General features: G+C 41.2%; 1 protein-coding gene across 2 annotated transcripts; it reads right to left on the bottom strand.

Annotated features, from left to right (window-relative positions):
• Positions 1 to 497: 497 nt before the first annotated feature.
• Positions 498 to 21,195, bottom strand: LOC311528916 (receptor-interacting serine/threonine-protein kinase 2-like; the record flags this gene model as incomplete). 2 transcript variants are annotated; one of them, XM_084644421.1, is made up of 12 exons in its annotated part: positions 498 to 1,877; positions 3,223 to 3,429; positions 5,193 to 5,352; positions 5,533 to 5,601; positions 6,725 to 6,810; positions 7,741 to 7,902; positions 10,888 to 10,937; positions 12,850 to 12,992; positions 13,185 to 13,340; positions 13,592 to 13,745; positions 17,279 to 17,456; positions 21,072 to 21,195. In XM_084644421.1, the coding sequence occupies 12 exons, from the start codon at positions 21,193 to 21,195 to the stop codon at positions 1,555 to 1,557; spliced, it is 1,812 nt and encodes a 603-aa protein (XP_084500547.1). In that variant the 3' UTR covers positions 498 to 1,554. The 2 variants fall into 2 exon arrangements, with proteins under 2 accessions (XP_084500547.1, XP_084500548.1); XM_084644422.1 differs by lacking the exon at positions 3,223 to 3,429 and having other exon boundaries at positions 21,072 to 21,163.
• Between the last annotated feature and the right edge of the window lie 2,538 nt (positions 21,196 to 23,733).

The raw sequence follows: 23,733 nt of genomic DNA, 5'->3' as shown, positions 1-23,733 counted from the left end.
GACTAAGATATGCATTAAAATCAGGCACTCATTTCAAAATATATCTTAAACTAGGGTTGTCTACTGCCCCATCAATGTTATATAGAAGTTTAAAAACTCCAGTACAACAGTTGAATGGATTCCTGATATTTGAGTCTTGACAGTTGTGCTTCCTTTCACAGAAAGAAGGAATACAGTGGAGGGACTCTTTCCTTTTTTGACCAGTGACAACAGCCCTATGTTGTACCAAAAGCTGTTCTGTGGTCTGTTGGAGAAACAGAAGTCTCTCATTTAAAATGTAGCATGAAACATTAAACTTCTAAGAGCTAGAAAGTTGGCCCCCTCAATAAAGTAAAAAATGACATTTCTAACATACTTTGACACTGCTTTAAATTTTAGCCATTTTTATAGTCACAAAACAACCTTAAGACAGTTTGACTGAATTTTCTAAAACATTTATTTTAAAACTTCTAAAGCATTGGTTTCAAATTATATCATGTGGAATAAATAATCCCTTGTATAAATATACCTTAAAACACTCTACTCCTGCCTTTAAAATTCCAACACATCAAACCATAGGATTACTTGAACATCTTGGAAAAGAAAAGAACAATTGCAATGCAGTAAAACAAAACAATGTAGCTTGGCATCTGAAATATCTATATATCTTGTAATGATAATGTTCTTGGGCTTATCCAGTGTTGTGAATATTGCAGGCATCCCACTGTGCTTTTGAATGGAGACACCTTGTGCACTTCATTTTCATTTTAACAAAGATAATCTTTGATGTTAGTATCTTTGCTCACAGTTCAATGGAACTGTCCTTCCAAAGTGGTCAGTTTGGCACCTCTTATCTTACAGCTTAACTTCACATTGTATACCTGTAACATTCATAAACGGAACAACATTAACATGCTGTATCCAGGTAACTTTAACCTGTTTAGGGCCATTTTATTGCAAAAGAGTCTCTGAATTTGCACCTGCTAAAATGTAAGTGTGCCAGTTTACAAGGACAAATGAGCATTCGTGCAAGAAAAATTTTTAAAAAATTGTTCAGTTTGCAAGATGTTAAATGTAAGAGGCTCGTTTGAAGAGATCCTGAAAACTTATTCCTTAATGATTTTCACTCTCACTGCAACAGCTTGCTTGGCTGTTCTTGGCTGTTGGCAAAAGCAGCTTCTTTCTTCCTTCCCAGGCAACAGCCCATCGTTAAGTGCTTTCAGACTTGGAAGAGCTTACCACCAGCCTTCCTCTCAGCCGTCCACCAATAAGTCACAATCAATTTACCTCCATTAAGAAACCAGGAAATAATAAGTGACATGTGACTTGAACTAGACTCTGGCATACTCCCATAATCCTACCATCTCAGAGGTCCAAGTTGGAATATATATTACCAGGCCCTGTTATTTCTGCAGGCAATGGGTGTCTCGAACTCTTAGAGGACTAAAGTCACTGAGCAGTAGGAAAAGGAACAGACTTTTTAGTCAGTGGGTAATGAGAAATGAACATGAATTAATGTCATTCCACGTTACCAGTGCACCGATCCATGAAATATGCCATGAAAAATAACTTAAGTCACTGCAGTCGTCTATTTAATTTAGCAGGGCTGTCTGTGATGTGGCTGCCTCGTGCCAGAGGGCTACATTTGCTAGTTGAGAGCACAGTCACTACGATCTGAGCTGCCCCCTCTCCAAGGCAGAGGCAAGTGTCCAACAAAGCACGAGCACGGCTGGTCAGGGTGGGGAAAGAGGTGATCATTTCATAGTCCATTTTAGACAACACTCGCTGGGAGCGAAGGACATCAAGGATGTGGTTGAGGCGCCCTTCTGTCATGCAGCTCAAGATAGTCTGTCGCCCACAGGCTAGGATCTGGCAGCAGTTGCCTTTGCAGCAAGGACCTTGAATAAAAAGGAACAAAATTAGATATGCCAAACTGTCAGACTTTTTTTATTAAACTGTTAGCTAGTGGCAGCATTAATGTCAAGAATGAAGTGACTAATAGAAATGTAAATTCAGTGGAGCAACAGGAGCTGGTAAAGAGTTCATTTGCTTGCAGTCTTTGTTCAAAACTAGCACAGAAAATAATATTTAGTGAGCAAGATGACTTAAGGGGAGGGGATTCCCAGGTCTGATCCTGGTAATCTATCATCTGTATAACTGTTATGTAAAGTAGTTTAGCTATGTCTAGAGAGTATTAGTCTGCTCAGCAGAGGATGGAAGCGCAGACGGCACCACAGGCAGATCTGAAGGATTGTACTGTTCCGTACTTTCATTGCTTCAGTGGGAGATGGGAGCATCTTAGCAGATGCATACACCAAAACCAGATCTATGCAGAAACTCTGCATTAGGCTGCCCTTCCAGTAAGGGAAAGGAAATAAGAAAAGGTCACCTGTACTTAGGAGACCATGCCTCAGTCTTCCTAGTCTGTTACCAATTGGGCCATGAGTTGAATTGTCTTAGTTTACAGGAGGTCTTTTGTTGGTTTGCCCAGAAACCATGTCCCCAGCATCCAACAGATCAGAAGAATGTCCAGCTTGTTGGAGATCACCATGGTTCATTTTGTCAAAGTGAAAAACTTGTTTTTTACAAACTTTTTCATTATGGAAAAAAGAGACAGCTTTCGCAGACCAAAAGTCAGCCTTATTCACAGCTGCTCAGTAGGAAGATTGAGGCCTTTTTTGGGTCTAGCCCAAAGAAAGTATAAAAACAAGGTGGAGGGGAAGTCTTTTTCCAACTAATCTTTTGCATCCCCAAGAACTACCTTGCTGGAGGTGTGAGAAATTGTCACAATAAAAGGTTAAACTCCATACAATGGTTTTTTCCCCCATTTGTTATAAACTCTGTGGGCCTGTTTCACCACAAAACTTGCTATATTTTGTGAGGTTTTTCTTTAGACCCCTTTCCGGTGAAAGTCGACTTCTGAACAATGTGCCTATTCTGAACAACAGTTCGCTTTGAAGGCCAAAGTCTGAGCTTTTAGTAACACAGGAATTGCCAAACGGAGCAGACTCATGGTCCATCAAGTCCAGTATCCTGTTTCTTACAATGGCAAGTACCAGCTTCAGAGGAGTTACACTAATTACCAGTAAATACACAAGAGTATGGCCAAAGTACAGTTTTTATCTGAGACATTGGGTAAAGTGTGGCAAAGTAGAATATTACTATACCACATTGATATTAGCTTCTGGTTTTTGGACCAAACTCGACTTTAAGAAAGGATCAGCCTTTTCTTTGGAATCTCACCTGTTAATGTTTGTTCACACTGTGTGCTTTGAAATTGGCTATGATGGGGGCTGTGCTCAGGTGACAGCAATAACTGTAGTGGCTGCTGCTGCCACACCTTTGGGTCCCTTTGACACTGACCACCATCTTCTCTGCCTGCATGTGGATCAGAGGTACAAGGGGTGGGAAAGGAATGCTGCAGAGGTGATTCTCTACTGCCTGGCTGAGCTGTGAACAAATAAAGATGGGTGAGATAAGACTTTTAAACTGGACTACAGCTGAACATAGTAGGGATTCATCAATGGATAGTTCTGGATCTCTAATTAAAACAGAGTTTAGAGGACTAACTTGTAGTAAATATTACATCCTGTGAACACTTGCTGCTAGATCCTCCCTCTTATGAATTTTTGACATTTGTTATGTACATACTCCATCTCTCAAACTTTAAGAAAATTGTTTTATGCAAGAGTATGAATGATGAATTCCCAGGAGTGGAGCATCATCTTTTCATGCAGCATACCACCTCTGTTACACTACACATAATGGGACTGTTGTTTAATGGCCAAATAATAAATTTGTATTTGTAAAATTAGAAATGTATAAGGGACACTAAACTTAAATCATATATTGCAAAAAGAATTTGCATGGGTTACTGAATTAAAAGTGGAAATTTTTTTTATCTCATCTTGAATATTGTCAATCACTTTTGTTTAGTCAGCTTGTTGGTGCTGTAGTGTTTGGGTCTCATACTTTTTTCCTGTCCCAAAGAGCTACAATCTTTTTTTGTAATATGTTTGTACAGCATCTAGCACAATGGAGCCCTGGTCCTTGATACAAATAAATTAATAACATTGCAATCGAATGTCTAGCTCAAATGTTTCAACTGAGTTTTAATTCTAGAAACTCTTCTGTGGGTTGTAGATTTTATAAAAGGTTTTTAAAAATGTAAACTTTGGGCTACATCTAAGTTGTGAGTGTCCTTTTAACTTGTTGATTATAGTTGTGGACTTATGTAAATTTGTGGATGAAGTTGAGGAAAATCCTGTTCTACCCAAAAGAAACAGCCACTAATTTATTTCAGTACTAAGTATTAAGAAACATGTATCATAAGTCCCATGTATTCAGATGTCACCAAAGATAGATAATAGATTTTCTGTGGCTCAGATCTTGTAAACAAAACCATCAAAGAACAAAGAAGAAATGTTTAAGTCAACACCTCCAGTCTGCTTATATACATGAAATACACGTGGATTTAAATACTTTGTCGAACATTTGCCAAGACAAGCCCACAGTGGAAAAACAGAAGGATATGGTTAGGTAGGAATGGCTAACATGAATCATTCATGGACTTCTGAAGAGACGGGACTCTTCCAAAGCAATTACTTTCTAATGTGGAGACATTTGACAGCAGGTATTAGAAAGTAGAGAAAAGCACTGTGGTGATTGAGGGCCATATAAGTACCATTGTAGAGGGCTAGACTCACTCATGGTGACAAAGGCAAAAGAAATTGCACCTCTTTGTTCCAGCAGGGTCCACTAGACCCAGGATAGATTTGCTCTCTGAGGAAGAGCAGCCAGTTCTTGAAATGCCAGGGAAGGGCAGCTTTAAGTTATGGTCAGAGCACCACCAGTGTCTTACTGGTGGAGGGTGTTCAGAGTATACAGTAAATCAGCAAATTCTATGGCTGCCTGGTTTACCCCACTGAACCCAGTGAATGTCCACTCAGGTATGGGAATACACTGGCTAGCTGTGAGTTCTCCCAATGGAGGAACAGTTGCAAAAATCTTGCACCACTGCTGTTCTCAAGGCAGACTCTTCTACTGCAGTGGACTCTGTTGCTCTGGTTATATCAAGAGTTATATCACAGTTGCACTCTGAAGAGGGAGACATTTGGCATGTTTTTATGGACACTGAGCCGACAAATAATTGTTTAATATTTTTATAGTACTTAGAGGTAAAAATATTTTAAGATGGTCTCAGTCCTGCATACCTCTTTTTTGTGTTGTGTTTAGCGCTGTGATATCTGCAAGTGCCATCTGATTAGCCTTCTCTCTTCCTGCAGGGCTGTCAAGAACAGTTGACAATCTCTGTGCTGTTAGAGGGACTCTCTTGTCGATAAGCTGGTTGCTGTTTTTCTGTGCACAGAGGACCTGACAGGGATGAAAATGGATAAGAAATTACTTCTATCTTCTTGATAGAAAAGACCTGCCTTACTAGGCAGCCTCCCTTAGGGAGTCTAAGTGCCTAAGTCACTGTTGATAATGGGACTTAGATACCCTTGGAAAATTTTCCTCCTCAAGTACATATGTAAGAAAACACAGTTTGCTTACCTCTAGATTGTGCACATGTGTCTGAAGCATGTGTGGAACTGAGCCTTTGCTGGCATTTACTGCTCTCTCCTGAAACAAACAAAAAAATACACTTACTTAGTAAAATATACACAACGTTCAGTCCAAATGAGACTAAAAAAATCATACATTGAACATTCATGCTGGTACTGCCAAAATATCAGGCACATACACCACATGATCTGCAGCTAGGAGTAAAATCACCCAGAGTACAGTTCTATTACCTACTGAAACAATATTGGGTTGTTTTGCCTTTCTCTACAGATATTTATTTCGTACTCATAGCTGTGAGCATTGGGGAAAGTAGGGCTTTTTTGGTGCATTACAAAATCACGTCATAAATGTCATGCCACCAAAAAGACCAATGCCTGGGAGCTGCTTCTCCTTTTCTGGGGTACTTCTACATCTGGTCTTCCGCAAATCACACATCCCATTTCTCAAATTGCAGCCTCTACAACTTTTGAGTTCAGAAGAGGTATAAAAAAAATCTCCCAAAATCTGGGATGTAAAACTATTCTCATCAAGTCAGCACAAATGAGGTAAAACCAGGAGACTTTTCGCATTTTCACTTCACAGACTGTGAGTTTAGTACCATGAGAAATCCCAGCTGCATCAGTATCCTGTGCTACCTTCCCTTCAGGCTGTACTGACAACTGATCTCAATCCTGACATCAGATATTGCTCTGCGGTCCCAGACCTGGACCTGATGAAACTGAGACTAATATTCACTCTCAGCTGTGTGGTGGCCTGATTGATCATGGGAATGGACACTAGGATGAAGCTGCATGTAACCTCAGACAGAAACTGACTTGGGGACTTCAGAGATGAAAGGCTAGTTCACTAACACATCTGGTTAACCTAGAACCATCCTTCTATTTGCTATTGCTGAAAGAACAGTGTGAGGGGGCCCAACTGTCTGTGACTCACATACTTATCAGTAATACAGTATGGAGAGTCTCACTTGTGAATCCTGGATTAGACTTTTGAAGCTGAGTTTAAATCTTGGATTGACGTATTTTAGCTCTATCTGCTTTTAGGGACTGATCTTCAAATTTTAACTTTTAGCCCTTTGAAGCAATAACAAAGAGACAAATTCCTGTTTGATTTCAACGATGATAATCACAGAAAGCAGGCAATGCAATTGTATGGGACCAAATCTGAATTTTGCACTAACCTTTGCATCAATCAAACTGTAGATTGCGCTTGAAATCTTCTCCTTGCTAAAAGTGCTCAAAATTCTCTTTAAGAGTTCCGCACATTCTTTGGAAAGAAAAATGCATTTTAAATACAGGATGTATGCGTATCCAAATAAGCAAATATCTATGCACCAATGTGCTTCCACTGATTTTATTATTCTGTTGCAATCATATTAAAAACTTTAAAATCACCTCTAAGTAACTTTGCCTTATATATTTTTATTTTTTGATCTAATATAAACAAATTAGGATCAGATTTTCAGAAATGTGCACAGAAAAACCTGCATATTTGTACCTAATTTATTCATGATTGCACAAAGCAATCACAGTAAAAGCATGTGCAGATGGCTAGTTGGACACTTCTGTGTACAGGTCTGAAAAATCTTGGCCATAGTTTGTCATTCGTGTTTCAGGGCTGTCTTTTTAGAAACAGAGGATTAGATCCTCAGCTGGTATAATATAGCTACTCTGTTTTAACCAACAGTGGGATTTGCTCCAGTGGGAATGGTGATTAATTTGAGATGGGACTGTTAAAGGTAAATCAGCCATTCTTCAAATACTGAATTTAGCTGGCAATCTCCAGTAATTTCTAGCCTTTATCTATGCTAAACTTACTACACTATATTTAAACTAAAAATCTTGAAATGACTAAACCACCACTTGAAATGACTAAACCACATACAGGAGGGCATGGCATCTGAATTAAAAAAACCCCAAACCAAAACACAACAGTATTCTGGTGACAGTGCCCCAACCGTTTCATCCCGCGCTGGGGTTACAACATTCTGTTGTGCCATCATTACTGTAGAATGATCTAGGACATTAAAGAGACAAGGTGGATGATGTAATATCTTTTATTGGACCAACTTCCGTTGGTGAGAGAGACAAGCTATTGAGTTCACACAGAGCTTCAGGTCTACAACAACACTGCATTAATTAGGACACTCAAACTGTTTGTTGTAGCAACAAGGGGAGAGCAAATACTGAATGTTACCTGCAGTTTGGGGCCTGTAATCTGGGTCTTGGTGCCAACACAGGATGATGAGCTGTAACAGCCTGTTTCTCTGGGGCAAACTGTTCTGTTTATACTCTGCTTCAGTCCCAGGCCGCAGGCCGTTACAGACTCCCGTCACAACTTCCAGCAGGTTTTTTTTGCCTGCCAGAGAATGAAAAAATGTTATTTAAAAAACCCTCAGAACTATTTTAAGATGTTGTTTAGTACAGGTTATTTTCTGTATTTTAAAACTAAGACTACTCTTTAAAAACAAAAAATAAAAACCCAACAACACATTCTTAAGTAAAGCTGACCAACTGTGACAATACTCATTTATACCTACTGGCAGCAGTCCATTTATTTCTGGTTAGAAGGGTTGTTTAAGCAATAAGTCACAACTGGGTATGCATGCATAACTGGTAACCTGCATGCACAAATACCCTATTTGCAGTTATAGTTACTGTGTGAGAAGCCTAACCACACAGTTCTGTATGCAATTCTGCATGCAAATTTTAAAAAATTATTCTCTTCATGCACAAAAGAATCTAATTCCTCTGGGCAGCTACAAAATGGCGGTGAAAAAATATGAAAGCACTGCCTTGCGTGAGTATATTGTGCATAATATTTTTAATCTGAGCCTGTAAAGTCTGTCGAAATGAAAGCTGTTACATACATAAAAAACAGAGTAATCTGCTAGGTGACTTGCAATCAGCAAAGCCAAGACACTGGCTTATTCTGAGATCATGTACACACACACAACTCACGAATGTGATTGCAGAATTACAGCATGCTGCCCCCCTCACCTCTCCCTATGGCATATGCCTGCGTATTCTGTACTTGAGAGCCAGCCAATGGTTGAAATATACAAGTATGTAATTCTCATCTTCATTCATACTAGAAAATGAGAAGCTGAACTTGAGGAGCATTACATATGGAAAATGAGGTGTATATGGGGTATTTGTTGATGAATTTTGCAGGAGCCCTGCATGTCTTGAGAAAGCACTAGGGAAGTTTGAAGAGATGTAAAATCATGAGCCTGATCACTTGTGGTCATGGCACTCTTTGTAAGAATGAGGATGTTTGCTAGCCTTGATGTAATGGCCAGATTCTCGCTGGGGTAACTGCATCCTGCCTGCTTTCATTCCCTCTGCAATTTTAAACTTTGAAATTTTTAAATTTTAAATTTTTAAATTTTAAATTTGAAACTATCCTTCATTTTTTGTCCAAAAGGGTTGTGCAGTGTTAGTGTGTGTTGAATAGTTATATGTTCCACTCGAGAGATGGTGAGTGAAGTGATTCTCATAAATAAATGTGTGTGTTAAATTGTAAAGAACTTTAGGGTCCTTTTGGGTGAAAGGTGCTATACAAATGTAATGTGACTTGTTTTAGAGTAATATTTAATAGAAATAGTCATTAAACAATTGCCAGGAAAAGTTCCACATCTTGCTGCTTTCAAAACCCCTGATTCTTGGGTTCTGTAGTGTTTAGTGCACCGTAGGCAAGCAGGTAGTTTCCTTTTCTTGGACCATGTAGTGAAAAAGAAAGTCCCATAGATAGATAGACCTGGAGCCCTTGCCATTTTCCAGATAGAGGAGAGTACTAACTGTAATGTAGTTTGATAATCAAGTACAGAGGCACATACTTCTTCACATATGACTGCTCAAACTGAAATCTCATTGTTAGAGCAATCAGCTGTAAGAGAAGGAGTAAGAAGGATCATATTCAGGAACACGATACAGCACTGTCACTGTCATAGAACTTGAGAGAATAGAAGAAACCGATCCCTCTTTAAAGTATGTTTACTGTAAGTTAAAAGGAGCCATTCTTTAAAGGAATGAGAATGGAACAGGAATCAGCACTCCAAAGTCTAGTTCTCAGCTCTGGCTGTCATGTTAAACAAATCATTTACCACTGCCTCAGTTTCCTTATTGGTAAAATGGGGGTAATTTTCAGTCTATTATACAGTGCTTTAAAGATCTACAACTCTGTAAAATTCCTTATTTTCATTTTCTGGTATAAAATATGCAGAAAGTAGCATATTTCATAGTAATTTCAGTCTAGCAGGAACTAAAAGTTCCTATTTGAGACCTGAAACTCTCACTGATTTTTAAACATGTATAAAAGCTCAGTTCTACTCACTGGACAAGTTACTTGCCACTAAGGGCATGTCTACACTGATGCAGTTTCCATCTTGAGTAGGCATGCCTGCACTAGCTCTGATTGACTGGGATTGTACCTGATCAGGTAGCCCTTCCCACCAGTCATGCTGCCATGGCTACATTTTAATTTTTATCTTCTTAGTTGGATCAGAGCTAGCATGGGTGTGTCACTCAAACTGGAAATTATACTCTCCAGCTCCAGTGTAGACATACCCTAAGATGCTGCCTAATGTCAGTATGCTGGATTGTGATGTTAGTATGCTGGCTGTCACAAGCCAAAGAGCTGTTGCTATGCATTAAAGTTAAGCAGAAAGGTCAAAATAACAATTTAATAGAGTGCTACAGTGAACAGGCTTAGGTAGTACATAGTAAAAATTATGCCATTAAAGCTACCCCTGAGACGGTATCTGTTTCTTTTACAAAAAGAATCTTCATTTGGGGCTAGGACTCTCTACAGGAGATGCAGAGCTATGGAACTGTGCATTATTGGGATACACAGTTGGCAGAATTTGATTTTTTATAATTTTGACAGATAATACTGTTTATTTTTAAATTTTTCCCAATTTTATTGAATTTTTACAGTTGCACAAAATTATGGGAGTGTCAGACAATTGATGGTAGATGTTGAGGTTCAAAAAGTTAAAGTTTTAAAACCATTCAAACACAAATTGCCAACATCACATGTCAAAATATACAAAGTAAATATCTTTAAATCATACTCTAATAAGTTATCAAGCAGCATTTGTCTTACTTTGCCTATCTGTAGATTTCAACTATCATTGGAAATATTTTTGTTCGTTTGTATGTGTACGTTGAAATCAATATTTACTGACACTTACTGATCAAAAATTAATCCTTCCAAGCACCGTAATAGGGATTTGAGATAAAGCGAGGTCTGAAAAGACAGGTCTGTTGGTATCAGTGTTGCTTAGAGGAGGATAAATTCAGAAAAATATAATTAATCATCAAGAAAGAGAGAAATACGTACCTTCAAAAGGTTTCTGCCTGCTTACGCTTTCCCAACATAGCATTCCAAAGCTAGAGGCAAACAATAATGAAATTGTGCTTGTTAATTTGGAATCTGTGTTGGTGTTATGATTACTTACTGAAAAATTGAGTTCATTAGTTCAAGGGAAGGGTATTTTCCATGTTACGCTAAGTCAGGGGAGGGCAAACTATGGCCCGCGGGCTGGATCCAGCCCATCAGGGCTCTCAGTCGAGCCTGCAGGATTGCCAGTCCTGTGGCACAGCTGGGCTAAGGCAGGCTTCCTGCCTGCCCTGGCCCCGCGCCGCTCCCGAAAGCGGCTGGCACCATGTCCCTGCGGCCCCTGGAGGGAGGTGGGGGAGCAGAGGGCTCTGTACGCTGCCCTCGCCCGCAGGCACTACCCCCTGCAGCTCCCATGGCCTGGAACGGGGAACTGAGGCCAATGGGAGCTTCGGGGGTGGTACCCACAGGCAAGGGCAGCGCATGGAGCCGCCTGCCCCACCCCACCCCCAGGAGCCACTGCTGGACATGCTGGCCACTTCCAGAAGCAGCGTGGGCCAGATCAGGCACGGAAGCCTGCCTTAGCCCAGCTGTGCCACAGGGCTGGCAATCCCGCACCTGCCTTAGCCCCACTGCGTGCCGCTGCCACCCCAGAGCCGCTCGAGGTAAGCAGCATCGGGCCAGAGCCCAAACCCCTCCTGCACCCAAAATCCCTGCTTTGAGCCCCTTGCCGCAACCCTCCTGCACTCCAGCCCCCTGCCCTGAGCCCCCTCCCGCACTCTGCACCCTCTCCTGCACCCCAACCTCCTGCCCTGAGCCCCATGCTGCACCCCTCCTGCACCCCAAACCCCGGCCCAGAGTCCCCCCACACTCCACACTCCCTCCTACACCCCAACCCCCTGCCCTGAGCCTCGAGCTCCCTGCAGCATCCCACACCCCTCCTGTACCCCAAACCCCTGCCCTGAGCCCTCTCCTGCACCCCGCGACCCCTCCCACACCCTGCACTCCCTCCTGCACCCCAATCCCCAGCCCCAGCCATACATTCATGGCCCTGCATACAATTTCCCCACCCAGATGTAGCCCTTGGGCCAAAAGGTTTGCCCATCCCTGCACTAAGTCCTTCCTTATTGGCAGGATTTCCATTTTTGCAAACTTTTATATTTCAGTTTCCAACTGGGCTGTCCTTATACAAAGACCAGTTAGAATTCTGTTTCAGGGGAAAGCCTTGCTCTTAAATTCTGTAGCTTATTTTCCAATAATACCTCACCTAATTTCCATTTGTGGGTTTCAGAAAATTTCATTTCTTCTTTTTCATTTTTTCCCCCAGTACTTATAAAGTGTTTGGTAGTGTTGAGCATACTGACAAGGGAATGAACTAGTTGACCCACTAAAGCTTGATCCAAAGCCCAATGAATCTTTCTTTACATCAGTGAAATTTGCATCAGGCCCTAGATCTTTTTTTTCTATTTGTAACTTCTAGGATATGTCACTGTAATGTTTAAATGTACTTAAATCAACATCAATATTGGTGTAAAAACACTTGGATATATATGCAAAACAAAAAGTCAAGATGAGAATATACTTCATAGCATGTCATCCGCAACAGTTTTCTACTTTTTTACTGTAAATTAATATTTTGAAGCTGAAGTTTGGCAATTGCTTAACCTAGAGGTATGGCCATAAATCTTAATTTTTAATATAACAAATTGTATTGAAATAATTTCCTTCAAACATTAGGAATTTCAAGTTTAACTAAATGATGCAATATTCCTAGTCTGGAATGTTATGCAGATATGATATGTATAACAGCTGTTATTTGAATGGAACACTGTGACCTGTAGGTTTCACTGTCGTACAATTTTACAATATTTTCATGAAAGAAACATTAAATTCAATACTATGTGAATTGCTCTCAAGAAGTAGGTCTCCTTTAGCTATAACTTTCCTTTAAAAACCTGTACTAACCTGTAAATATCTCCTTCTTGTGAGGGCACACCTCCTTCAATTATTTCAGGAGAGAGGTATATCAAATCCCAGCAGCTTCTATTGCAGTTCTGCAGGACTGATCTTTGCTGCTTCCTCCAGGAGGCTAGACCATAATCTGTTATCTGTAGGGAAGAGTGAATGGTGAATTGTAGCAACAATATGGCATTATTGGTGTCAAATATTGATCTGGTATTTTATATTAGGATAGATGCCTGATAAATAATCCTATAATCAAGCATACCTTTGGAGAAATTGTTCTGGTTTCATGTCAAGAAAATAATGAAGACAAAAAGCTAAGTTTAAAACGTCCCCACCTTAGCTCTGTATTGTGTATCCAAAAGAACATTGGAGGGTTTCAGGCTGTAGTGGAGGAGAGGAGGGTCTAGTCTATGGAGATGATATAATCCATCAGCCACATCTGACAAAATCCGCATGAGTAGGGGAAAAGGCAATTCTGGGTACAGGTGGTGCTAAAAATCAACATTCATTTCAGTGTAATATTCCACGATATATATAGATATGTATATATCTTTTAGAATTATAAAGCAGTCACTATTCACACTATCTATTGAGATCTACAGATGAAAAGTATTAGCAACGCTGTTGCAAAATTAATACCCATAATTGAGGTACAGTTTGCTCATTTTATTATTGCCCTAGCTTCTAAACAGTTTTAACACCCATAAAGGAGCCCCTCTAAAAGATCCCTACTCTTCCTTACCTCGTGGATGAGTGAGTGGAGGGATCCATTGCACATCCATTCAGTCACGACCCCCAGAAGTCCCTGAGATTGGTAGATCCCAAGAGAAGGCAGGAGCTGTTCAGACTGAATGCGTCGTGTGTTTGCTACATCTTGGAGTAGCACCTTCAACTCACTGCAAACAGAGAACAAGGGATAAAGAAGTAGCATTTCAGACAGACATGCTGAGTAACAGTCATACTGTGTGATATTGGAAAGACGGATGACTTGGTAGAGTTTTCCCACCACTACCATTATCTGGTGCTTAATACCAACAATGTTTTCTTGACTACAAAACATCTTTCACATTAAAACTGTAAAATGTACGAGAAAGAAGCTAGTTCCATTAGTATCAAATATATATTTATCAGGATCTAAAATGCAAGGGCAGGAAGAATGTTTGGGATAGTTAAACTAACTGAAAAAATTACCTCTCTGAACTGATTTTTTTCCCTGCCTTTCCCCTAAAAATATGCTTTCCTTATGCTATCAGTGATGTCCCTTCTACACTGCAAATTCTACCAGCTTCAGTCACAGTCAATCTTGCCTGTATGGATGGGATCAAACCACATCAGAGAGTAAAGGTAAAGCCATGAGGCCAAATTCAGACCTACTGTAAGTGGTAGATGTAACTTTAGGGACTTCGTGGAGCTGCATCTACTTCTACTCAGACGGGATTTATTCTTAAATTCCAGTGGGATGTATTTTAAGAAGTATAAGGAAACCAGATTTTGCTAATCGGTAGAAGATTGAGACTATTTGAGAACTTCAGACAATAACTTCTTTGTTCAGTTGTACAATGGTAGCACTGATCTGTGGATCAGATCAGAATGTTCAGTTTCAAGGAAGATAAATGAACTGGTTCTGCTACAGGATCACTCCTCCTTAACTTGCATTTAACTTTAAAAATATGATCCCATCTGCAATATCTTCTGAATTGCTGATTCTATGCATGAAATCTTCAGCCCACAGAAATCAATGGTAAAATTCAATGGGACCAGGATTTCAACCCCTGTCATTATTTTAAAGACTAACCCAGTTAGTGTTTCCTGCTGAAAAACAAATCTGTATATTTAGGAAGAGGGTCCAGCTGATAGTTTGGCTTCTGATCCCAACTGTTCCAAACTTTGGGAACTTAATTCAGTCCCAAACATTGCACACCATATAAATCACAGATTTGCTATTCTATTCTTTGTGTGTTTTTAGGCTGTCGGATATATTTATTGCAGTAGGTACTCTTTGATAAATCTTAAGATCTTAACTTCAATTCCTCATGCTTCAGCAAACTTCCGTTGAACTCAGTGACAGCCTCATTGACTTCAGTGGGAGTATGCCTAAGTAAAAACTGAGTAAAGACATCAGGATTTGGCCTGATTACGCTATTGGTAATGCTAGCACCCTGGACCCCTGTAGTATTTGCTTCCTAACTGTATGCAATGGCTCCTGGTCCCTGATCAGCCTCAGCAGCATGCAGGAGGCTCTTTGATCCCTGAACTGATACCCATTTCCTGATCCATCCCAGGTACTGGTGTAAGAGATTGGGAGTTATCTGACAACTCCTCAAACTAGCATCTGTTTTCCAAACCAGCTCCTGTTCCCACTCCCCCCAGCAACTGCTAACAGAGGAGGGAGACTCTTAGAAAAATTCTCTAAAAACTATTTTAAGCAGGTGTGGTTCAAATTTCTCACCCACCATTACACAGCCCAACACTGCTTGCCTGTGCCCAAGAGGCTGCTGGTAACTTCCCTTCTGCTGGAGCACAGTACTATGAAATGCATGGTGGAAATGTAAGACAGGGACTAACTGCTGTAGCCCAGTCCTATCATAGTAAAAGTTGCTTCCTGTATTTTTGCTTTTTGTTGGAATCCTCTCTGGTGTGCATGTGATATACAATTCATGGAAGTATATAAAAATGCAGTTAAAGGGAGAAGTGACTAAAAATTACACTGTGGGTTCCATATTTGGGGTCACTAATTTCCAGATCAAATATATTTGTGAATGGATATTGCACGGGCAATGGCAGTAACAGCACACTCAAGTTAGATGTGCAGCTGTGCAAGCACTTTTCACAAATACAGTTGAACATGCATTGTTTAGAAAAATCAGGCCAGGCAGTCCAAGCTGGGTTCTTTTTTAAAGAAGGAAAACAGCCTTTCCATTGCAAACATAATGGCTATTCAGTATGGTAATGCCCGTGTTTATAAATAAATTGTGGCTCCAAAGTTTATATTACAAACTGTGCTTATTTCTACCTCTTAACGTCATTACTAACAATATGGATTTCTACCATTGGAACTAGATTAGCAGTTCAAATGATGGGCAGGATAGAATCCATCTTGTTCTCATTGCTGGTAATAGTGGGGGGAAAAAACCAAACAGAGACTTGACACTTAAAGAGCAGATATGAGTAAGAAGGTTCATTTTTCCATAATCACTTTTATAACTAGAGCAACACTTTAAATCCAGAAAGGAAAAATAAATTATTAGTTTTTGTTGTCTGATTTAACTTTATTTTTTTATTTAAACAAAAGGTGGGGGGCACACAGGGGAAAGAGGGCAAGCCTTTTAGAAAAAACTACCAAATAAATATATTTCTTATTTTAGATTAGTAAATTATTGCACTTTAATTGAATTTAAAAAATAAAAAAGCAGAACACTCAAACTTAATTCATTTTGGGCCTGATCCAACCTCCACAGAAGTCTTTCCATTGACGTCAGAGGGATTTGGATCAGGGCCCTGAGCCCTATAGAGGTCGTCACTAAAGACAGACTGGTTCTGGTTTCAAAATTCAAATTTGAATGCCGTAAATGAAAGAATTTAGACTCAAGCACAACCAAAGACCAGACATGGAAACCTTGGATGCAAGCACCACAGAATTTTAGCGGGTGTTTGAAATCTCACTTGGATTAGATAAATTATTCCTGTCTTTGTTTTGGAAAAGCCAACCTCTCCATATACTACTTTAAGATATTTGAAATCTGAATTTTTCAGCTTAAGCATATCTCCTAGAAAAAGCAGCTAAGGATCTAGACTTCTCAGATACTAAAAAGGCCATGTTCTGCTCTTGAATGCCCTTTCAAGAAACTGAGAGCCTAATGAGTGCATTCACTAGAGTGATTTGGTCCCACACCATTAAAAAAATAGTATGGGCCTGACCTCAAAATCCCTATATGCCTGTGACTCCAATGAAATAAATTGGAGTTATGTGAGTGTTAGGCTGACGTCCATTTGTGACAGAGTTCGTGGTTATGACTAATATATGCACTCAATCCTATCTCTACTGCAATTGTCCATTCTCCCTTTCTTCTCGTATGTGTCCATTTATTCACCTATCATGTTTTGTCTAAAACTTAGATTGTGAGCTCTTTGTGTGTGTTTGTTTTGTGCATAGTACAATGGTGCACTGAACCTGGATTGGAGCCCTTTGATGCAATCACAACAGAATTAATCATGACTGCAGGATCAAGCCCCATTGTCATTACATATGTCAAATTTCTCACCTAGTGCAATTCAATGCATTTCTTTCACTTTGTCTCTTTTAATCAGTTGGTAGTCACTGAAGTGGAAAGGTTAACTGGGATCAGAAATGGTACAGTCCATGTTGGTACCCTCTTTGCACTACTGTCCTCCTGAGCTGTTTATATAGTAAATCAAATATGATACCTACCTCTCTGTTGTATTCTGGCTGGTCAGCAGCTTCAGTGATATGTTAATGTTCTGAGGAGCATGAAAGGCTTTGAGGGTGAAGCCAGAACTTGTCCTGGTGAAGATAAAGTGATCCAGCTCTTCCTGGGCTATTACGGGCATCAGACTGGCCATTTTCTGCCGTTTAGTGGGGGAGAGAACTGAAGAAAAACAAAAAGAAAAGGAGGACTTGTGGCACCTTAGAGACTAACCAATTTATTAGAGCATAAGCTTTCGTGAGCTACAGCTCACTTCCTCAGATGCATATCGTGGAAACTGCAGCAGGCTTTATATATACACAGAGAATATGAAACAATACCTATTCCCACCCCACTGTCCTGCTGGTAATAGGTATTGTTTCATATTCTCTGTGTATATATAAAGCCTGCTGCAGTTTCCACGATATGCATCTGAGGAAGTGAGCTGTAGCTCACGAAAGCTTATGCTCTAATAAATTGGTTAGTCTCTAAGGTGCCACAAGTCCTCCTTTTCTTTTTGCGAATACAGACTAACACGGCTGCTACTCTGAAACCTGAAGAAAAACAGACCTCCTTAGATTTGCTTTTGCTGTCATTGCCAAGGTACACTGAAATTACACCACTCTTTGTTCCCCAAACTACTCTTCACCCTCATTCAGAAGGTTTTGTATTACCATGCTCTGGGTCAGATTGTCCTTTAAAGTTAGGGAAAAATTTTACCTACCACACAGGGGCATCCTGAGGTTTACTTACCATTTGTAAGTATGAGGTGCTAAGTGATCAATATTATGGCCAGTTCCCATTATAATCACCTGGAACTATGGGGGCACTATTTACATTTATATAATACAATGCTTGATTTCCCAGGATAATGTTATAATTTGGGGAAACAACAGATTAAAATTCTTATAGTTCCATGCTGGACAGAAAGATAATTCCCATGAGAAACGGTAATAATGCAGTAATCCATTCCAATCTACCTCCAGAGCCATGCCTTTTACAGATGTGCTATTATTTACTAGGATACTGTATGTCAACAGAACAGCAAAACAAAAGGCCAAATTCACTGCTGCGGTATATTGGCAAAACCCTACTGAAGCCAGTGGAGCTGTGCCCATTTATAGCAGCAGAGAATTTGGCCCACCATTTGTATATAGTAGATCCCTAGGGCCACGTGCATATGTGCCTTAATACCCATTGACTAGAGATAGCAACCTCCCACACAGCCTGAGTGTTAATGTCTGAGTCAGGTGTTATTAATAACAGGTGAGGATGTTTTAAAAATATAATGAGCTTAAAGCTCCCCTATACTTTGTGCTGAAAGAAAGCAACAAGAACAGACAGAGCTGAGACAAGGAAAACAGAGAGGGAAGAAAAGGGTCTTCAGAAGTCCGTTTATGAGAATACTGCATGGTTGGAGATCAGAGTGTCATAAGAGCTCAAAATGGAATACTTCCCTCAGACTCAGCAGATTGCCATGAAGGAATTAATGCTGCTCTAAACTGCAGATTTAAATGGTGAGTAAGGGGTATAGATTGAGAACTCTCTTTTTAAGTTGGGGATTCAGCTAAAGTGCGGTCTTGTGGTTAAGGCATTAAACTAGGATGCAGGAGATCTGGTTCTAGTTCCCAGCTCTGCCATAGAAAGCCTGTGTGATCTTGAGCAAATCACAATCTCTCAGTGACTCAGCCGAGCATCTACAAAATGGGGATAACCACACACCTTTATTTTATCCTTTGTCTATTTTGCCTAATTAAATTTCAAGGTCTTCCAAGCAGGGTGTGGCTGTTACACTGTATATTGATATCACCTAGAGCAGTGGTTCTCAACCAGGGGTCTGGGGTCCTCTCGGGGGCCACAAGCAGGTTTCATGGGGTCCGCCAAGCAGGGCCAGCATTAGACTTGCTAGGGCCCAGGGCTGAAGCCGAAGCCTGAGCAACTTAACTTCACAGGGTCCCCTGTGGCGCGGGGCCCCAGGCGATTGCCCTGCTTGCTACCCCCTAACACTGGCCCTGGCTTTTATATGCAGAAAAAAACAGGTTTTGTGGCGCAGACGGGTCGTGGAATTTTTATAGCATGTTGTGGGGAAGGAGGGGAGCTGAGAAAGAAAAAGGTTGAGAACCCCTGACCTAAAGCACAATGGAGCCCCAAACTCAGTTAATGCCTCCAAGTGCTACCCTAATTCATATAATAGACTAAAATGTCCATCGGTTGATCAATAAAATTTCCCCGTCTAAAGTAAGTTTGATGCAACAAGATGAGTTAGACCTTTTGCTTTTTATTTTAAACATCAGCATTCTAGACTGAATCCGAAGGCACTAGCTGTGGTTCCTGCAGGAACTATTAGAACAAGGCACTCATTCAGTAGCTACATGACGGCCTCTGAGAATGACTTTGTTAGCTCAGTTCAGAGGCAGGCAGGGTTGTGACTGATCCTCTCTATGCCGCTGTGAACGAATTATTGAGCTGGATGGCAACAACTATGTGGAAGGAAAGATTTCAGACACATGAGATTTCTCTGATGCCCAAAATGAAGAGGTTAAGTACATAATCTATTTTTTCAAGCTTCAAGCAGTGTATTTTGTAAAGGACACATCCTACATCTGCTTCAAGCAGTATACTTTGTAAAGGACACATCCAGTATGGCATGAGACCAACAGAGCCAGGCCAGTCATTTTATGGGCAAAATTACACAAAGCTCTTCCAAATCAGAGACAGGCAAAAAAAAAGAACCATTTATTCCTCAAATATTATGGGGATTGGATAAAGTGGAACCACCCTAAATTTAGTTTTGGTTTCTGTGGAGAAAAATAAACAATCAAAAGGTTTGCAAAACCAAAATCATTTTTCATCTCTAAAAATCTGTAAAACCAGAACCGTTTATTCAGATCTCTAAATGTTCGGGTTTGAAAGAGTCTAATAATGAGTTTTGGCTCCAAATCGCTCCTGGTTTTGCTTATTTTTATTTTAAAAAGAAAACTAGGTAAAACTGGAATCAATTATTGAAACTTTGGTGGCACAAATAAAATGAGAACCAGATCTGAATCACCCCCGTATTTTGGTTTTGCAAAATCTAACCCTGACCAAAGAGGTTTTGAAAACCAGAATGACATCTGTTTTCACCCATCTCTGTTCTAAACCACTTGTTGTTTTTATACAATGAACTACAGCTGGAAACAGGATTTCCCCCCATACATCTAGAGGTTTGGGCAAGATTCTCAACTCATCTGTAAATTGCCGATTTACATCAAGTGGGGATCTGACCTTAAAATCAGAAACCCCAGTTTTGCTACCTTTACATACATTGGGAACTAGCTTGTTGCAGAAAGAGTCAGTGGGACTAATCACAGATTAAGGTATTGTTTAATGACAGTAAGAGTGGCAGAGTCAGTCCCTAAATGGGATGCAAAAGGATCCTTGATTGGGAAAAACGCTGTTGGTGCTGCCCTCCCAACAGCTCAGTTCTTCTGGGTAGAGAGATTTAGCTCCTTCTTCTTTTAAAATCCGGGCTCATTTTACCGCCCACACTACAATGTGGTTTCTAACCACAGCTTGTCAAGGCTGGCAGTTTGAATGAAGGGGACTGCAGAAAGTTGTCAGAGGCTTTAAATGCCTCCTTGAAATGCATTGGAAAATCCTGCATCGTAAGAGCTGATCCTTTAAAAACTACCTTTACACTTCATTCACGGTGAAAGAGTTTCCATCCTTATGAGGGAAGTGTGGCTGGGGGTTGATTTAATGTTTCAGTGTCCAAATAAAAGAAGTGAAAACAAACATACAAAGAATATTGAGACTTACCTCCAGACGTGTGGGCATAGAGACTACAGGAGTGAGCTAGTGCGACTGCAACAAAGAGCGGAGATCTGCCTGGAACAGTGATGCAATCACAGTCTAAGCCTGGCTGGGTATGAATCAGCTGCATTGTTTATCTCCTCTTTTATTGGCTGCCTACACACATCCAAAATTTCCCCTAGTTGTGTGTGCAAACTGTAACTCCTTAGTGACTGCAGTCATCTAGGTTCTCTTCATGGGCTGGTCAGTTAATTGCTGAAATAGGCAAGAAGAGATTATAGAAAAGGTTAGAGAGGTTGAGCGGACGCTGTGACGGCCACCGCCACCAGTACGAAGAGAAAACAATAAAACTGAGTTGTATCAGAAACATCACCCTGGATCCAAATACCTCCCAAAACACAGGGATGTTAAATCTGGATCCAAACTTTGCAAACCACGCTTATCTCTACAGTGGGGTGAACCAAAATCCAAATACAAAGCCCGCTCAGCTTTGGTAAAGTTTGAATCTGAATTTTGTGGCTCAGGCCCATCTCTAAATAAAGACATGGAAAATCATTCCCTTTTTGGTTACAGTAGAGTGTGCACAGAGGAAGTGGATATGTAGTAAGGGCCTAATCCTGCTAGGTGCTGGGCTATATCCATTCTCACCAAAGTTAATGGAACTGGAGGGTGATCAGCAACTAGCAAGATGGGAACTTTAAGGAGAAAACAATCATATTTTTGAGTGTGCAGCTTTATTTACAGAGTATAGTGTAAGTGTAGTTTTGTGAATGGTACCCTCTAAAGGGTCTAATCCAAAGCCTACTGAAGTTTATGGGAGTTTCTCTGTTATCTTCATTTGGTTTTGGATCAGCCCCTAAACCAGGGGTGGGCAAACTGTGGCCCACGGGCTGGATCTGGCCTGCCAGCCGTTTTAATCTGGCCCTCGAGCTCCCACTGGGGAGTGGGATCTGGGGCTTGCCCCGCTCCGAAGCTCCAGCCAGGGAGCAGGGTCGGGGACCCCTTCATGTGGCTCCCAGAAGCAGCAGCATGGACCCTCTCTGGCTCCTACGCATAGGGGCAGCCCGGGGGCTCCGCTCTGCATGGTGCTGCCGCCCCAAGTGCCACCCCCACAGCTCCCATTGGCTGGGAACCGCAAGTAAGGGCCTGATCCTGATCCCATTGGCTGGGAACCGCAGCCAATGGGAGCTGCAGGGGTGATGCCTGCGGACAGGGCAGCCTCCACATAGGAGCTGGAGAAGGGACATGCTGCTGCTTCCAGGAGCCGCTTGAGGTAAGCTCTGCCTGGAGCCTGCACCCCTGAGCCTTTCCCTGTACCCCAACCCCCTGCCCCAGCCCTGATCCCCCTCCCGCCCTCCAAACCCCTCAATCCCAGCCCACAGCACCCTCCTGTACCCCAAACCCTCATCCCCAGTCCCACCCCAGAGCCCACACCCCCAGCCAGAGCCTGCACCCCTTCCCGCACCCCAACCCCATGCCCCAGCCCTGTTCCCTGTCCTGTACCCTGACCTCCTCATTTCTGGCCTGACCCCAGAGCCCTCACCCCCTCACACACCCCAACCCCAATTTTATGAGCCTGCCATACAATTGCTATTCCCAGATGTGGCCCTCGGGCCAAAAAGTTTGCCCACCCCTGCCCTAAATGCAGAGAGGAAGCAGAACCACTGAACATACTCCCTTCCCCCTTCCTGTGAGCCTGAAAAGCCTCTCTTCACCAGCATTATGTGGCTTTGGCTCTGTGGTTTCAGAGGAAGAATGCCAAGGATAGAAGGCAGGGAGCAGCTCATCACATGATTTCCTCAAAGCTGCATGGCTATCCTAACAGAAATGAGTGTTACTAGAAGCAGCATTAGTATCCAGTCTGTGCCTACGTGCCCCTCAGAGAGGGAGAAATGGCACAGGAGCCTGGAGAGGAGACAGTGGCAGCAAAAGTGTCAAGGATTGGGGAGACTGAATAGAGAGGGGTCAAGTTATTATGAGTACCACTTCCCTTCACCCTTCCACGTTGATCTCTGTTTAACAATGTCTTCACTACCTGCCCATGGCCTACATTTCTGGAAGCATGACATCAACAGTATGATAACTGTCTTAGGTATTTATAGACCATTAGTCATTGTCATAGACTCCGTGTTACATTTGTAATCACACATGGAAAAAAAAGAAACCCTTTATAATTAAAAAACCTGTCCTTAAAAATGCCTTTGGAGATTTTTTTTGAAGTGCTCGCTTTCACAGAAATAGTGAAAAAGGATATGACTCCCTGACACTCACACGTGGTATACTCTGATGCACCTATTCAGTTTTCCATGGAGAAATGGTCTGAAATAAATAGGATGAAAAATCAATAAGGACAAATGCAAAGTACTACACTTAGGAGGGAATAATCAATTGCACAAACACAAAATAACTGCCTACGAAGGAGTACTGCAGAAAAAGAGTATAGTGGATCACAAATTAAATATGAGTCAACAATGTAATACTGTTGCAAAAAAAATGAACATCATTCTGGGATTATTAATAGCAGTGTTGTAAGCAAAACACAAGAAGTAATTTTTCCAGTCTACTCAGCACTGATAAGACCTCAGCTGGAGTACTGAGTCTGGTTCTGGGCACCACACTCTGGGAAACAGGTGGACAAATTGGAGAAAGTCCAGTGGAGAGCAACAAA

This window comes from Lepidochelys olivacea (genome assembly GCF_965140295.1).
Source record: "Lepidochelys olivacea isolate rLepOli2 genome assembly, chromosome: 12".
Taxonomy (NCBI): Eukaryota; Metazoa; Chordata; order Testudines; family Cheloniidae; genus Lepidochelys; species Lepidochelys olivacea.
The sequence above is the reverse complement of the archived record's forward strand: the minus strand, read 5'-3'. Positions and strand labels throughout refer to the sequence as shown.